Source organism: Larus michahellis, chromosome 7, assembly GCF_964199755.1.
Source record: "Larus michahellis chromosome 7, bLarMic1.1, whole genome shotgun sequence".
NCBI classification, from domain to species: Eukaryota; Metazoa; Chordata; class Aves; order Charadriiformes; family Laridae; genus Larus; species Larus michahellis.
Window position 1 is genome coordinate 35,527,869 of NC_133902.1, and position 18,248 is coordinate 35,546,116.

Below are 18,248 nucleotides of genomic sequence, written 5' to 3' on the forward strand. Positions count from 1 at the left end.
AACAGGCGATAGGACAAGAGGAAACGGCCCCAAGTTGTGCCAGAGGAGGTTTAGACTGGATATTAGGAAAAATTTTGGCACTGAAAGGGTTATTAAGCATTGGAAGAGGCTGCCCAGGGACGTGTTTGAGGTGCCATCCCTGGAGGTATTTAAAAGCCGGGCAGACACAGTGCTTAGAGATAGGGTTTAGTGATGGTTTTTGTCAGAGTTGGGCTGATGGTTGGACTGGATGATCTGAAAGGTCCCTTCCAACCGAGGCGGTTCTGTGATTCTATGAAATGTTTTATCCCTTATACAGGTACATCCCCATTGACTTTTGCTGGAAGAGTAACACTAAGAATGATACAGGAGCAATCTTTTTAACAGTTTTTTTCTAAAGCACGTTTAGCTGAGAGTCCCTCAGGTTAGGAGTTACCTCTCAGTGGTATTTCCTACATTAAAAAGTCACAGCGAATCACCTCTCATCCTTCTGTTCCAAAAATAAGAAGTGCAAAACAAGCTGGCAACTTTGCTGTCAGAAAAACTAGGAACCAAATTCTGAAATAGCTCCAGCTGTGATGCCTAGGAAATCAGCCAGTCTGGTTTCGGCTCCTGTGAATTTAGAACCTTCAGCCTACCAAGAAAAGCAAAGGAGCACTTTGTTCACCTTCCCAGAGAGTACTGATACGCATCTTATATGTGTCTGATTGAATCAATATACTGTCAAAGCGAAGCGCTTAGTAGCAATCGCTCAAACAGTGACAATCCACCAGTTTCTAATACTGTTCTTAAAGCTATTCTAAAAGCAACACTTGAAGGCAAAGGTCTGAGAGCAATTTTTAAATTAGATGAGGTTTTTGAACGGGCGGTTGGCAGGTCTTTCTCCAGTGCAGGTGGAGTTAATGCCTTCTATTCACCAGGCACAATTTTTTTCAGTCATCTTAGAGCTGCACGAAACTGGGTGATTGTTTCTGAGAGATCACTTGTTTGCTTGGATTTGGGGAATTCAGGCTTCTTTTTTTTCCACGTGCTTTAGGGGTTATGGTCGGAAAAACTTCAGTCATAAGTTTGCTATTTCTTGGTACATCTGTGCAATGTATTAGTGGATTCAAAAGCTAAATTAAAAATGAGGGGGGAAAAAGGTTCAGCAGAAGAGAAATGCAGTTTTTTCTATTTTTCTAAAAAAAATATAATAGGTTTCTGTTAATGCAAAATATTTTATTTAGCCTAAATGTTTCACTTTATAGTTATTTTGTACTCTAAAAATATTTTTAAATGACAACTTTATTTTCAAAATAAAAACTGGATGTTTTCATTTGGAAATGTCAAAATAAGCTCTAAATTTGACTTATTTTTACCCTTACAGCTATTTTACAGATTCACAGATTTGGAAAATAATTATTATTTCTCTGAAAATGTTGATGTGAATTTAGTATTTGCATAAAATGCCTTTTTAATGCCTTTCTCTCACATTTCCAACATATCTACAGATATATCTAGTAGTGGGGGACTAATTCTTATTTTCTGTCTACATAAGGCTTGCAAAATGCACATTTCCTAATACGCTAGGAGGAATCATCATGGAAATTGCCCTGATAGGTACCAGATTAAAATGATTTTCCCTTTTTTGTGCAATTTATACCATATACCTCAATTTTATGGCCTGTTTTATCTCCTCCTTTTGTTTTTATTTTATTTGACACAATTATCCTTCAGACGTACCTGTTTTAAAAACAACTGAATTTTTGAAGTTCAATTTGTTTACTATTTTTCTTCTGGCTTTGTAACATTGATTTTTTATATATATATATATATATTCTAAACCTAGATAGTCCAAGCAATACTTGGACTGACAGAATTTCAAAATACTGCCTTACTTATTTGATAATTGAAGGAAACTGAATTTATTGATAATTGAAGGAAATAGCTCACCTATGTGTAAGATCATGCTTCTCCTTTTTTGCTTTTTCTAACGTAACTACTGCTTCAATATAAAAGATACACAGTTAGAATACTTCTGGTTTGCTTTCAAACTGTATTGGTTTAGCTTGAGACTGTAATCTAAACTCTAGTCTATATACTTCTCTCTTTGCTTATATATAACTACAGTTTTTTTAAAAAGACTAGGGAATCTGAATATTAAAATTAAAATACCTTATAAGGACATAATGTCAAAAGATTTTAGGTTATCTCTTAACTCAAAACTACATTCATAAGTGCATTATGTATACATAAATAGGTATAGCCATGATACAGACATTTTAACGGGGCATTTTAAATAATGCTCTGAAACAACATAGATGTGTAATGTTATTTAAATTTTTTTTAAAGTGATCATAGTTGTGTGTGGACAGGATTTATTTCACATGATTTTCGTAGTGTTCCTGATTATAATACGGATCAGGGATTGCACTTTTACTGTAGAGGAACACTTTCATTTTTTTATAAAATGCTTGGTCGGAGAGAAACTAGCCCATCAGAATGAGAAATGGTGCTGTGAGCTCCAGGACTGACGATGCCAGTTACCCTCCTAATGTGTGTCTCTTGGTTCACTGACTTTGGCTTCAAAAAAGATGCAACTTCAAAATAAGGCTTTTCTTGTGACTAATACATTCATCAGGTTTCAGTCTTGTGTGGCTTATGCTGGATTCTCTAGTGGCTTATAGGGGGTGATGTCTTGCTGTAACCTTTCCCTTGGTTGATCTTGCAAGGTCTTTCTTTCTCCTCTCTCTCTCTCTCCCCGGCTGCGTATTTTCACAAAACTGGCAGGAACGTAATTATTGTTGAAAACTCTCAGCCTGTGTCAAATCTGGCCGAACCAGTTGGCCAGTTTTCAAAAGTCCTTGCAGAGCAGGAGACGCTCAGAGGCACACAGAGAGTACAACAGCGTAAGCTTCCTTGCACTGGAAATTAGTAAAATCAACAATAGCCGCAAACTTTATTTCCGAAAATCCTGTATATTCGATAAAGCTGCGTCAGCAGTACTCTGGTTATCAGGCTGAAAAATGCAGTGATGGACTTTTCTGTTCCAACACCTTTCGGTGGGATGCTGTTATTAAGACCCCTCCCTCCTTGTCACACCAACATCTGCTTATTGTGCCTGAGAAACCCAGCATGGTCTGGAACCACCATTTCACACAATTCTACAACATGCTCGTTTCTTTCCTCCCGTGTTCTGCCAATGTGGCAAGTGGCTTTGATGGTTTGGACACTTCAGGAATGGGGCTTGTAAGGTGAGGAAAGTCTCAAGCGTCTTCTGTTCAGCCTTCCTGGCAATAAAGACTCCTTTCTTTTAATGCAACTTTGAAATTAAACTGCCAATATTTTACCTTGAGGCTTAGGAGATTCTGGAGACTCAGGAATTAAGAGATTCTTTTAGTGTTATCATCTCCAGCGTGTCTCGGAGCTGTAATGTAAGGAACCCTCCTCAGTTTGCAAAGACCATCAGTAACGTGTGCTGGCTGGCCAGCTGCACTCAGTGTAGGTTTCAGCGATGTTCCACCAACCTTCATTTAACATTTGTGGTTCTGTGGCCAGAATATGTGGTCAGGGTATTAATTCACAGCATTTCTGGGGAACAGCATCCTGGGTGGGCTATAGAAGGAAGTGATGGAACTAGTCATTAATTAAGTTCACCCTTCTGCAGACAGCCCTATCCTTGAAGGACCTACCTCTTAATGAACAAGCAGCAAAGAAAATACTGATTTATGAAAGTAACCCAGCAAGATAGATGCTGGTGTGTTATTCACCCTGGCCCCTCCCTGGAGCTTTCTGTGACAGACGTGTTTGGGAATGAGGGAGGGCAGCCCTCCTTTGCTGGAGCTGCTTCTCTTTCTAAAATTCCACTTCATATCCCACGTTTAAAATTCGCTGTGGCATAAATATTACTGCAATGAGCTGAGAACTTGAGTCTTGCGTATTGATGCCTTGTTAATATGATAGTTTTCTACCCAGAGTTTGCCGCAACAGTATAGGGTTTTTTAATTACTTGCACTGAAAATAAACCTTTTTAAGGTTTGTACTACTAGTAAATTTTTTTCTTGATCAAAGTGCTAGTTATAGGATACGTATTTCATATTAGGCCTATAAAATATGTTACCCTCCAGTAAGCATAGCTCTATTCAAAGGGATTTTTCTTCATAAATTGGCTCAGCTGGCAATGTAATGGGAGGATAGGGGAGGCTCAGAGGTGGCAACAGCAGGAGAAACCAAAAATAAAGCTGCAGGATTCCGGCATTGCTGTTAGCCACTACAGCTTGAGCTACTGGATTCTTACCAACTGCTGCTTGAATGTGCTGGGGAGCAGTTTGAGGAAAGAGAAACAAAACCTGGAGTAGGCCCTACCAAACCCACTGTGGATCCAATTTTAGAAATGAAAATAAATGTTGAACATATATATCACCATATACAATGGCAAAGGCGGACACAATGATGTCTCAGGCTTTCTCTGTGGCGCTGCTGGCAGGCACTAAAGTCATTGCCGCATTATCCAGCACAATTTGAATGGAACTGAGTCAAATTTAATTAGCTCCTGTCTTTAGGGCGTTTCTTCATCCACAGCACTTGTAGTATTTAGGATCCTGCTGTGCAACTGTAATGTTCTACACAAAATGCAAGCTGTTCGGGGAATCCCATTCTGAAATCTGCCCTAGTTTACCATTACATACTGTAACCCCCGCACGAGGGGTGGTCTGGTTTTTGTTTGTCACTTTCCTCTAGGATATCTTCACATACTTATTTCACATGGTACCGTAGGGCAGCCTGGCTGGTCCAGCCCTTAAGCCCTGGAAATGTCATTCATGGATTTGACCATATTTAGACCCTGAGCTTTTTTCTTGCAGTTTTTTGTTCCATATCTGTCTGCAGTCGTTGCTGCTCTGCCTTTACCAAATCACTTGTCTCCGCATCTGCTCTGAAACTTTTTTGCTTATCCTTCATTGATCAAATGCTATTGACCATTAAATAACATTTTGGACTTTAGTTCTGTTTTATTTTTGTGAAGTGCTACAAAGTAATGAGTTTAAAATGCTACTTTATTATTTTAGTTTTGTATTTAACGTAAGTACAGTCTTCTGAAATTACAGATTGCTTTCTTAATTCTGATGATAGACATCACAGAATTGCCTACCAAACTTATAGAAGGTGCTCTATTTGAAACTCAGAATTGCTGTTCAAATTATACTGAGTATGACTGAAAACTTCCAGAACATTTTAATAACTCCTAAATGACAGAAAAACATTTTCTTAAAATACAACTTTAAAAATCTACAGAAATTGTTGTGGACCTCTGAATGCTTCATTATTCCTTCTATTCCTAGCTTTTTGCGAAACTATAAAAAAAACCCCACTGACACGTTCTACTTAAAACTGCTGATTTAACTCACGTTAAACAGACTAAATACAAATTTGGTGAGACTGCATTTTGAACCATGTGATAAAAACATGGGTAAAACAGATAACTTTTCAAGAGTAGAAGCTCAGAGAAGTAAGTTTTGCAATGAGTGCTGGAGATGTGGTTTTGTCTCACGCTGGCTCCTCCAGCTCAGCTGATGTCCGGCTTTAACAACGTTGTACTGTTATAGCGGCTGCCGAGCTCTCCTCATCCTGGGAGCCACTTACTCCTTCTCGGCCGTATTCTGCCCAGGAAGTTGTAGGCAGCAGTAAAGCAGCAACAGAGAGAGAAGGAGCTTTACCATTCCGCCCCCAGCCAAACCATTGCTTGCTCAAGTTTTTTAACTTCTAAAAAAGGCTTAAGATCAAAATTTTCGTGAGTTGATTAAAGTATATTAACCGGGCGATGATACCGCTTTCAAACTTGTTTGGGGTAGAACATGTACTTAATGGTTTCTTGTGCTCGTCTTGAATGAACAGCAGTAATTGAATCTATCAGTATCAATAAATATTAACCCAGACCACTAAAGAACATTTTAGTTACACTAATCATTCAACTGACTTCTAAAAGGATGGCTGTCCTTACAAGCTGAAAGAATATAAACCATTTAAAAAATGACAGTTTATCTAAGCTCATCTATATATTTATTGGATCTTTCTTACAGGGAAATTTCACACCAATAACAGAATATCGCTCTCATCCAGACCTCCTGAGAGTCTTTTTCCTTGCGCAGTTCTGGTTTAGACACTCTTTCGATGTACTCATAGGAAATGTCTGCTCTTCCTCTGCCACCATTGCCCCCAAACCGTAAGCACAGACATGCCTGTGCAGTAGGAGAGGGATTTAGAAACAGTTAAGCCAAGAGAAGAGTAGTCACAGGAACACTGTTCTGTTCAGGAGATGTTTAATCACTCTCTGATGACCACCAAAATGGATTCCTTTTGCACATATATGCCTCTGTAATCAGAGTGAGCACTGAAATAAACTGTACCTCAGTGGCAGTTTGAGCAACTGGGTTTGCAGAGGTAGCCTCAATTTTATCTTTTTTCTTGGAAACGCTTTCCTCTTTGTCTGTCTTCATTAGATTCATGCGTTCATATACTGCAACGCTACTTCTCTTTTTCCCCAAGAAGATTTTAGGCTACCAAGGCCCCCTTTGAAGCTCATATTTTTTTAATAAGCTTAGATGACAAAATGTAGATGCTTCTTGCTCGGTACAAACCATTCGCTTACTCACGGTTGTTTCACAATCTTTCAAGGAAATCACCGCGGACTGAACATGTAAGACACTCTTCCCAGGTTTTATTGCAGTTATTCGCTATGATGAAATCATAAACTACGTCACCTTCCCAGATTCCTTGCTCAAATTCCAGAGTTCTTTATCTTGCATTCTTCTGACCTTTTTAATCATTATTTCTGTAAACAACTCTATTATTTCTTTCACATCAGTTCACCTAGAATGCAATTCAGAGTCTTTCCTCACTAGAAACCAATTGACCCTGATAAATATTGTCCTTCCTAAGCAGCACGGCTAGCCAAACTAACCTGTATGCTTTCCGAGTTACGATAGGAAATTATAATGAAATAAGAGTCCTTTGATGCAGTTAAATCTGTTTTCAAGGTCTGTGATTACAATTCCTGGTTTCTCAAGCATGGGAAGATTCAAAACACAGGAGCATCTTCCTGCTCCAGCCTATTTTAGCCAGCACAAAGGCCTCCGACTTTCCTGGGCACAATTTAGAGCCGCTTCGGGCTTTGTTATTATGTTGTTCCTGAGCTCTGCCGTTGTCCTCTTTGAACAGTCGCCTACGTACTGCCAAGCTCCCTGAGCAGCAAGCAGAACGTTCTTTGCCCACAGTGTTCAAACTGCTGAGCAACCTTGTCCTTACCTTTGGTTTGGGAAAGAAACACTGGCTTGGCATTCTCTTGCAGCCCTGTTTATTGAAAGGTGATGGTGAAGTCCTGCAATTTCAACCCAACCCACAAACGCTCTAGGAAGGACCATCTGACGAGAATGTGGGAGAAAAATCACCGCTACTTGTTCTAGATATGACCTGCATATTCTCAAAATATTTGTTGCTTTTACAGTGAAACTATCTGTATTAAAATTTCAATCGAAATGGTGTTTCCAGGCGCCTCTAAGACTGCTAATGGCAGGTCTCAGTGAAATGCCATTGACCCTGCAATGCATGAAAACACAGAAGAAAGTCTCAACACTTTTGTCCCTGCTTTGTATTAGAAAAATGAAGCGTTAGAAAAATGTATCAATAAGATTTCCTTTTTATTGCAAAATCGTGATGAAGGCTAATTTGAAACTTTATCACTGATTTTGAATCAAGTTGTGAAATACTCTGGGCATTGTGATTCCCAGTTGGGATGCCAGGGAGAACGTATAAATTTCACCATTGATTTGAGTAATAACCAGTGAAACAATTCTTTGAAAAGAGTGAAGTATTTAGACTTCTAAATAATTGTCACACAATTTGGAAACAGCAGTTACCAAGTAATTGGTAACTACCAGTGCTCTTTAGTGCTCTCCTAATTATTTTGCGTGACTTTTATCCATGCTCCTTGGAGGTAGCTGCCTTAGAAACCGGACAGTCACACAAATTCTGTCTTCTTTAACTGATAAAAAGGTTGAATACAGTGCTTTTATTTGGACTAACGAACAAGAGAACTGGCTCCACGCCAACTGCTTGCCAAACGGCAGTAATTTAGCCTACAGAAAAGGAGACTGAGTGGAGACCTTATCACTCTCTGCAACTGCCTGAAAGGAGGCTGTAGAGAGATGGGGATCGGTCTCTTCTCGCAAGGAACAGCCGACAGGACAAGAAGAAACGGCCTCAAGTTGTGCCAGGGGAGGTTTAGACTGGATATTAGGCAAAATTTTGGCACTGAAAGGGTTATTAAGCATTGGAAGAGGCTGCCCAGGGAAGTGGTTGAGGCACCATCCCTGGGGGTATTTAAAAGCCGGGCAGACACAGTGCTTAGAGATATGGTTTAGTGATGGTTTTTGTCAGAGTTGGGTTAATGGTTGGACTGGATGATCTGAAAGGTCCCTTCCAACCGAGGCGGTTCTGTGATTCTAATTACTGCCTCAGGCTCCCGATGGCGGGCCTCCTTTCCTCGGTGGCGGGGAGCTGCAGGGACTGACATCCCGGTGAGCCGCCGAGGGATGACGGCGGGCTCACCCCCTCCTCCTGCGCAGACGGCTACCGGGTACCCACCGACTTGCCCTCAGTCGGCGCTGCGGGGCTCAGAGGCGGGTAGCCGCCTTGCCTCGGCGCTCTGCCTTTGCTTGGGCTCGACGCCTGTTCAGGAGGGGCTAAAAACACGATTTTTAAGAGGAATTTCCTTTTTCAGACAGCACCGCTGCGACTTCCAGCTCTGAGAGCCTCGGTCGTGGGCGGCTGACCCCCAGCCGGGGCGGCCGCCGCAGCCCCCGCCCGCCCTTTGAACACAGCGCGCAGCCCCGCCACCGCCACGCTTCCTCAGGGACCGCACCCCCCGCTCCGCCCTCCCCAGCGGCAGCCGCGGCGGTTCCCCCCCCGCCGCCGGCGGGGCCGGTGACCGACCCGCACCCAGCGGCGCCGCTTTCCCTGCTCACGGCCCGGGCAGCGGCGGGGCGGCCCCGTCCCCGCTCGCCTCCCGACATGGTATCACCCAAAACCCGCATCCCGCTATGGCGTGGTATATCCCGGCGCGGGAGGCGCTTCCCTCGGGCCGGGCCCGCCGCCGCCGCCCCCCCCCAGCCCCTCTCTTCCCTCACGCCGAGCGGAACAAGGGCGCGCCCGCCGCTCCCTCTCTTTGTGTGAGCGCGAGCGCGCGCGGGCGGGCCCGACACACAGCGCGGAGGAGGGCGCCCGGCAGCGCGAGAGCGGGGCGGGCGGGCGGTTTGGAGCGCCGCCGCGGGGGCGGGAGGAAGGTGGAGTGAGGAGCGCCGGGCGGCGGCGGGTCGGGGGGGTGGGAAGGAAGGAGGGTGGCGGAGGAGGAGGATAATAATGATGGCGTGGTGTACGCGGCCGCTGGGCGGCCGGGAGGGCTGAGGGGAAGGAGGCGGTGGGACCCCCGCCCCCAGGTAGGCTGGCTCGGAAAGTTTGGGGCGAGGTGGCGGGGTGGCTTTGCGCCCCGCAGGCCCCGCGGAAGCCCCAACTTGGGGCCGAAACTTGCGGCTTCCCTCCCCGCCCCCCCCCCATCCCGTTCCGGGCCCCTCAGCCTCGCCGAGCCGCGGTGCGTGCGGCGGGGTCCGGCCCGGGTCCAGCCTTCCCCAGCCCGGCAGGAAGGGCCGGGCGCTGCCCCCTCCCCCGCCACCCGGCCCGGGACGGCCGTTGGCGGGAGGGGAGGGCGGGGGCGGCCGCGCCGCCGCATCCCCAGCCGCAGCCGCCAGGTCGGTGCCCGGGTGGGGGGGAGCGGCCGGGTCCCGGCGGACACAATGGGCTTTATCCCGCGGGGAGGTGTAGGGCGGCGGTGCCCAGCGCCGGTTTCGGATTCGTGTCACACGCTGGCGAGGCCCCGAGTTAATGCAAACTCTCCGTCTCTCCGCAGATGGCTCTCCGGAGACCGCCGTCCGCGCCGGGGATAACGTGGCCCGATGTGGCCGTTTGACGCGCTGTGATTTCTTTCTCTCCACCTAATACTCCCCTTTCAGTGCGAGCGGGCAGGCCGGCCGAGTGAAAGGCTGCTTTCCCGAGCCGCTCTGGGATCTGCCCTGCCTGGCGTTGGAGAGTGGAAGCTTTGTGCCTGCGAGCCGTCCTTCCCATTCTTCCTCAGGAGTCGGGACAGCTTTCTCTCTTGACAATGATGAAAACCGAAGGCAAAGGGGAAAGGACTTTAAGAAGTGCTTCTCCACACCGAAATGCCTATAAATCCGATTTCCATGCTATCAAATGCTCTTTTGATGGCGTAAACAATCCTGAGAACGCTTCCAACAAAACAGGCTTGCATCAGAAGCTGAGTACCTCTGCCAATGGGGGGGGAAATGACCCACACAGTCGAGGCAGAGCTGCCACTTATGGCAATAGAGTACACAAGATCAAAAATATGTTTCTGCAGATGGGAGGCTCTTCTTCCACACCCTCGTGTGAAAGCAGTCCACCTGCTGAGACCAAACTGATCAGCCGGGCCACAGCGACAGAATACGGACCTTCTCCAGGTAGCCCATCTTTCCTCATTGTCCAAAAAAATAATCTTCTTAATACAAGTACCAGCCCCTGCGGCAGCCCTGTGGATTCGCTCTCTGTGCCTTCTGCTGCTGACAAGGTCATCCGTAGCAACGATGAGGCAGACTTGGACAAAGTTGCCCTGGCAGAAAAATTTTCGGAGACCAGGAAGCTATTTGAGAGAAATATAAAACAACGGAGCTCAGTGGACAGGTATTCCCCCAGCAAATGTGAAAAAAGTGAGGATAAGAGGAGACATGGTTCAGCTTCTGATTGCAGCAATGTGGCACACCACTTCAGTTTTAGTACAGAAGCGAGTCTTCCAGTTGCCCTGGAGAAAGTTGAAAATCAAGATAATGAGGAGTTGAAGCAGCAACATCTCAATAGTGCTTCCAAATCCTCCTTCCTGAATGCAGGGCCCATTTCTAGGAGGCTGGAAAGCTTTCTGGGTGACAGTGATACTGAAGAATCCAAAGAAATCTCCAAAAATGGTAGTCCTCCGAATGAGGACCCTTTGAGAGGCCACCACAGTTTGTATTCATCTGCTGTTGATGAAGGAGGTACAGAGAAGGCTGCATCCGCCAAAGTGCTTGTGATCCTCAGAGATGAGCTGAGTGAGGCACTTGGAAAAGACAAAAGAGAGGAACCGGTACTTGAGAGAAGCCCCTGGGATATGGGCAGTATGCCTGGTCAGGAGGCTCAGCGGAGATCAGATGGTGTTCTCTCCCAGGTTTCACCCATGGAGGGCACTTGCGCAGAGCTGGTTGCACAAGATGAAACCTCAGGGCATGAAAAAGAAGGTTTGGAGAAAGATCACGTTGTTCAAGAGGATCAGTCGCTCCGACGTCAAGTACAGGAAGGGAAGAGGAGTGACTGCTCCTTGGAAGTGGTAGAAGAGTTCACGGAAGGCAGCGAGACCAGTTGGGAAAAAGAAAGAGATGGGATGTCTGTGAGAGATGATCCAGTAACACGAGTACAGGATGTTCTAGAGCAGGAAAGAGATACTGAAGAAGAGGAGCAAGTGGTGGGAAAGCAGAGCGAGAACTTCAGTGCTTATGGAATAGAGAATGCAGCTTTTGATGATGACAGGGATACAGAGCCAGAAAATCAAGGGCCTGAAGGCAAAGAAATTTTGGAGGGAGAGGAGGAGGAGGAGGAGTATATGTATGACAGTGAATATGAGGAGTTTCCTGGACTTTCTGAAGAGGAAGATCCTGAGCCAGACCGAAAAGTCAAGTTCTCAACAGCTCCTATCAAGGTAAGTACGCTTGAATTTTCTTTATTTTTTTTTATTGTTTTGCGGTAAAAAATGCCCAGGAAATAAATTTTTGTGGTGTTTTTTTCAAAGCTCTTAAAAACCCTTTAAAAAGTGTAAGTTTGTGGGTTTTATTCAAAACTGAGTAAGAGAGAAGTTAGAACTTCTCTCTTGTTCAGAAAATCTATAAATTAGTCACGAGTCATTTCTGAATCAGAGCAGCTTCCTGAGATAGTCAGCATAGTGAAACACGTGAGATTTTACTTATTGGACGTTTTCAGGAACACTAAGCTTTTAGGAATAGATACCAACATATATCTTTAATACCTGCCTTTATTTGTTTAAAATTGAAGGAAGGATTTTTTCAGTTTTACTTTTTATACAAAAGTTTCAAAAAACCCAAACAAAACAACACGCACACCCCCCAAGAAAACTTTCAGATTTAACTTCAGACTTGTTTCCAGAGTTAACTTGAGAAAATATCAAATGACTGATTCCTGTTAATTAAGATTTTAGGATTCTCTCTAGTAATAACCATATATATGTTGGTTGTTTTTTTTATACTGTCTTGGTGAACAAGCTGTAGGAGTGTTAGCATGAGCATTTTGGAGGTAGGAAGTTGCGGAAGTAGAAGTTACAGAGCAGACTGGATGATGAGGAGTAGTGTAAGTCACAATGCTAACAAAAAGATTTAGGTGTCTGATCTTCCCTCACTAAAAATACCTGCAAAATAAGTCATTCCACAACTCAAACCATGTTTACCCATAGTCTTGTTGCAGACTTCAGTTATTCTAGTCCCTCTTAAAGTTTGAGAGGAGAATTGGGAGATGCAGATCAGAATGGAATGGGAGACTCTCCAGGCTTTCTTAAGCATAGTTCTCTTCTTCTGCTATTACATGAATGAAAAATATAATCTTTAATAAACAGCTTTTACACTTTGTTCATACAGAGTCAGGACTTGCTTTTACTCATCAGAGGGATGTAAAAATTCTGTTGACTCCTGTACTTCCTGCAGCACAGAGCTGTAATTTCCCAGTTTGCTAAACACACACCAGCGCCGTACCCCAGAAAATGTTTGGGGTGTGGTAAAATACAAGTTTTGTCGCATGTGGGTTTTTTTTTATAGTCTCTCCATAGCGAGGCTGACTTTATATGGCTTTCTTGTAGCTGATGCTGCTTTGGCGGTGACCTGGAGCGCCGAAGTGGGGGCGAGAGTGCCGCTATTGGAAACTGCATAACGAGCGTGATGAGGGCTGTGAGAGAGCCGGAGGGGCATCAGTCCATTTCCCCTTGCATTTGTGCACTGAGCATCTGAGGAAAAGTGCCCTGTAGAGTCGACTGCAAATGTGTGCTGGTTGAGTGACTGCTGGTTTTCTGCTGTAGGCAGGGTTTTACTGATCGTTGCTGCAATCCTACTGAAGCAGCGGCTGTAACAGACTTTTCCTGCCTTTGCTGCTATGTCTGTGCCAGACTTAGTTGAGAGCATTAGTAGAAATCTCAGTGCCAACTGCCACAGAAGCTCGCCTGTAGACAAAACTCAGGTTTTGGGAACTAGCACTGTTCAATTACAGCTGCTTCTTGGAAAGCCACAGGAACCGACCTGTACCAGATTATCCATTACAAAACAGAGAGATGAAGGGTTAGTAGCAACTGTTAGCCGTTTTCCATTAAAAATAACATAGTTCTTACCATAATGCCCCACTTGGATTGGCAGAACAAACTGTACTTAATAGCAATATGGTGAATTTTCTTTTTAAGGCCCTAAAATTGAAGCTTGTGATTCTTTTCTTCCTTGATGCTATTTCAGTGAAACTTGACTATATCTTTCCTGCAATGGGCGCAGAAATCTCTTTCTGTATGTCATTTTCAATAGCTTTTTCCCCTCTGTTCCTCATGCCTAAGCAATGATTTCTTTCCCCTTGTCTGCCTTTTTGCTTCATATTTTCTATGATATTTTGTGGGAATGAGTCCTGCCTGGTACATGGTTTCTGGCTTCTGTGCTCTGTGAAATGAAGAATTCCAACTTTCTTTGCAATTGCCCAAAATTCTTTTTCATAACGTACCTTTAATATCTCATTAACTTTTTAGAAAAATCCCACTTCACCTCACAGATGAAATGTCTCTTGTTTGGCTTTATGTGTAGATTTTAGCGCATCTTAAATTGGAAGAGGAAAAAAAATAATCCTGAGTGGTAGCAAAAGATTATTCTTGGTCCCCGCCACAGCTTAGAGCGGTGCCGTAGTGAGAAATGTCTCCTAGTAGCTTCTTTTCTTCAGCTTTATTTAGACTAGTAAGTTTGACTGAAATGTGAGGGCTGTTCCAGGCATCCATAGCCACGAGAGGAGAAGGTCTGTGTTTCTTCTCCTCTGAAATGCTCCTGAGGGAGGCCAGGCTGGCCTTGGCATTCTCGCTGTTTTCCCTCTGCGCTTCTCTAGTGATTATAAAGAAACGGTCGCTGTCTTTCACAGTGGTTGTTTAGCAGGTGTCTGATAAAGTTGGAGAATTGAAAACATTCAGAAAGTGTTTGGGTAAGAAAAAGCACGTTCTCAGATTGTCAGGGTTCTGCTGTGATGGAGCTCTGACCATTGTACGGGATAGACCCAGAAGGGAAGCTGGAGATGGGTGTAGGTGATGGATATAACTTACACAAAGACCAGCATTTATGCTGCAGCAGCAAAGAGAACTTGGTTAATATCTCTGTTGCAAAGTTTGTAGTCGGTTGTAAGATTGGCAAAGCTTTTGAGTAAAAGAAGGTGACTGCGGAGCTCCCGGGGGATGCATAAGGCAGCTAATGCTGTTAGCACTGCATCTGACCCATGCTGGAGGTCTGTAATTGTTGACATCTGTAGTGGGGCTTAAGAACATAATTTGATCTGATAATTTCAGGAAAGGTGGAACATAATTACGCAAATATTCTGTTATTTTGAGTTGCCCTGTGCCTGTGGAAATAAGCGTAGCTGAGACTGTTTAAAATAAACGTTTCAATTTTGGAGAAGCTGGTGGTAAATGACGTCTGGGAAGATTTCTTACTTGCCATGGGTGACCTGACTCTTTGAGTCCTGCTGCTGTTTGATCTCTGCAGACCTTACGGAATGTTATGTCTCGGTTGCTTGTTTTTCCGGCAGTAGTGAAGAGAGTGATACTGTACAGTTATTAGCAGAACTTCACAGACTGGGTTTGTGTTATGGTACCTGAGCTATTTTTAGTCCCTTGTTGCCGCATATGAAGCCAGTGAGGAATGTAAAGCACACTCAGCTGTCCAAAGTATTTGCAAGGGAGCTGAATTTGTCTTTGTCCTGAAGTTTTCTGAATAAACTGTGTAAACAGTCCACATTACAGACAGTGCAAATACCACATCAGGTACTGACAACACCACTGTGCTGTCATCCCTTTATATTTCACTTTGCTTTTGTAATGTAGAGATTAAACTCACTTTCAATTATGTGATTACCTTGAAAGGCTTTAATTAACATAAATGTAATGACTGCTGTTTGACACTTGTAATTTTGAAACTTTCCATTGGGAAAACAAATGCCTATTTCTAAATTGACGACTTGATATGATTTTACCTCTGACTGTGTCAAACTTTGTCCTCTAAACCTTTAATAGCTCTGTGACTAACTTCTGCAACCATTTATGATCTTCGGGAATTCTGTAGCTCAGGTAAACTGAAAAGGTAGTGCAGCTGCTATTTGCTTCCGTAAGTCTGTTTAATTAGCAGCGTTATCCAGTTTATATTGCATGGGAGTGTCTGTTCCCAGCTTTTTGTGAATAATACTTTCTTTTACGATTGGCAAGAACACAGTTTAAAAAAACCAAACAAAACCCAAACCTTTCATAAAGACTTTACTTTTCTATTTGTCACAGTTGAGCAGAAGTTTAAACTTACTTCTTAAATAAGGAAACTGAAAGCGGTTTCATAGCTTGTGTGTTTTCCTGAGCAGCCAAGTATGAGCTGCTCCTGAGAGAATATGGAAATCCTTCCTAGGATTGCTGTTTGTCCTGCACATCGGAATAGAGCTGTTTTATGTATAGCTGGGACACAAACGGTAATCGTGTTCAGGCTGGCATACTCTTCAATCTTTTTAGTACAGAGCTGATTACTGGGGAAGTTAATGAAGCAGCAAATGAGGATACATTTGAATTAGATTTCCTGTATAACGGCGTGTCTGTAAATGCTTACCACTTTCAGGAGATGCACAATTTTTCTAGGTCAATGTGTAGTCTCCAGAACGTTGCTTTAGCAAAATGTTGCAGAGTAGTGCCTCAGCTTCATACAGCTCAAAAATCAATCAGAGGATGTAACTTCTATACTTATGATATCATACACAGAAAGGCATACAAAATACAACAACTGGTGGAAGATGCCCAAACCCTGGCATTTCTTCAGTAATTAGAGAATTGATGACTGCATAAATGGTCAATTGTTTGTCAGCCATTGGTCAAGCACTTCAGTAAAATACTTCTGTGGAACAACTATGTGACGTGGATGTAGGTTCATCTAGGGAAACAGAGATTTGATTTGGGAGTAGATTTAAACAGAATTGACTTGTATGTGGGAAGTCATCTGCTTTTTTTTCTTGCCACAAATAATTAATGTAAGTGTGTTTCCATTGTGCTTTGTTCGGGATCTTTTGCAATGACAGTTTGTTGTAACTCAGATTTTAATTGTTTTGAAGCTCTGTTGTATCACTTGCATCAACATTACAATGTTGGTAACTTAACGTCGTAGCAACTGTTCTTCATATTTTTATCTCAAACTTAAACTCTCCACAGTACCTTTCAATGATTTTTCACAAAATGTAACCCTGTTGTATTCTGTCTGCATCTGAGAGTATGGCATTTCCTGCTGGCTAACTTAACAGTAGGAGATGTTAAAAACATGGAGGAAGAAGATACATATTTTCACACGTGTGAAAATTTTCTTATTTAGGTGGGGGAAGGCTTCCTCTTTTGAGGAAAGATAATCTTTAAACTCTTATTGAAATGCCAGTTTTCATGAAAGTTAAATGTTTATTAAGCCTAAATACATTCAATTCTGTCTATAGATTTACCTGGTTTTAGAAAGCTCCGTATCCAGTATTTATGATGCCTTTCTGGTCCTTGTTATGTTTTGATTCCGTGACCTTTGTTCAGCTCTCCTGAAAGAAGCACTTTCAGCTCGAGCTTTCTTTGGCTTTTTTTTTTTTTTTAATCATACATCTTCTGTTTGGATTTTTAGGAAATATTCGATATGTAAGTTTTACAATGGTAGATTGATTGGCATTTGGAGAGTTTTTGGATGAGAGTACGGTGCAAGGGTATGGTGCTGTAGAGCAGAAATCTACACAGAATGGAAAAAGTAAAAAAAAAAAAAAGCTTTTTATGCCCTGGCTCACTGCTGAACCAGCATGACTCTTTACATTAACACCTCAGTGTATTTTTAACCAAATGCAGTTATATGACATACCAGCTGCCCTGTTTGATCTGCTTGAGGATGCTGTAAAACTATAGACAAATGAGAGAATGCTGAGGTTATGGGTGCCAGGTGAGGTGACACTGAGGATCACCTCTCCGTCCTTGCTCCTTTTTCAGTCCCTCTTAACTTTCTAGCAGTTCCTCTTGGATTTGAGAGGGAAATCCAGGGAAAGAGGGAAGAGAGAGATATTTTGAAAGGTATTTTTAAAATACTGCTTAGTTTGCGGACAAATTAGCACGTGTATCAGAGTTGCAGATTTGTGCCCTCGCCGATGGCAGGGCTGCAGCTTTAGTTTAAGTTACTTGTTCTTTTTGACTTAATGTTAGGTGATAACGACGAATGTCCCGCCTGTGCTGTGTTTTGCTCTGAGAATAGCTGTGGGGAACAGGAGGGGGGAATTTTTATTGAGTATTAAAGCGTTATTCCAAAAGGCATCATGCAAAGTTTTTTAGATTTATTTCTCAATCATTTTCCTCCGTCACCCTCTGATGTGTCTTGGTATAGCGAGACGATCCTCCTGTCCAGACCTAGATCATTGCTAGTATTACTGCAGATTAGTTAATTGAGTTGCTCTGGTATGGCAGGGTTATCTTGTTGTTTCTTCTTATGGCCTTTAGAAAACAGCCAGGTGGACCAGTTTTGTCTTCATTGTTATCCTTTTGAAGTTTCTATCACCAATTTGCTTGCTATTTAGATTTGGTCAGGTCAAAATTTTTGTTTTGGTGAATACTAAATAAATACACATATCTAAACCTTTGGATTGCCAGGCATGCATTGGTGGTACCAAGACACCTGTGAAGCTTATGGATGACCGTAATTGAATCACTTTCTTTATATACAAAATCTTTCAGGAGCAAGGATTTTTGGGGGGTGCCCTCCCTTTGTTGTGAGTAGTTTTTGCCTCTTCTGGTCATATCCTGTTTGTTTGGAGTCTTTCCGTCTCTTTGTGAGTGAGAGAGCAGTGCCACCCCAGCTGAGACAGTGGAGTGCCAGCAGGTCCCAGCA

At 43.3% G+C, this 18,248-nt stretch overlaps 1 protein-coding gene across 4 annotated transcripts in view; it reads left to right on the plus strand.

Moving 5' to 3' along the window:
* The first annotated feature begins 9,327 nt into the window (after positions 1-9,327).
* Positions 9,328-18,248, plus strand: part of LOC141746166 (neurabin-1-like) — a 42,063-nt gene continuing 33,142 nt past the window's right edge. For all 4 annotated transcript variants that reach the window (XM_074594116.1, XM_074594118.1, XM_074594117.1 and 1 more), the window contains exons 1-2: positions 9,328-9,449; positions 9,917-11,788. In XM_074594116.1, coding sequence (XP_074450217.1) covers positions 10,169-11,788 — 1,620 coding nt within the window. In that variant the 5' untranslated portion in view covers positions 9,328-9,449; positions 9,917-10,168. The remainder of the gene's footprint in view (positions 9,450-9,916; positions 11,789-18,248) is intronic.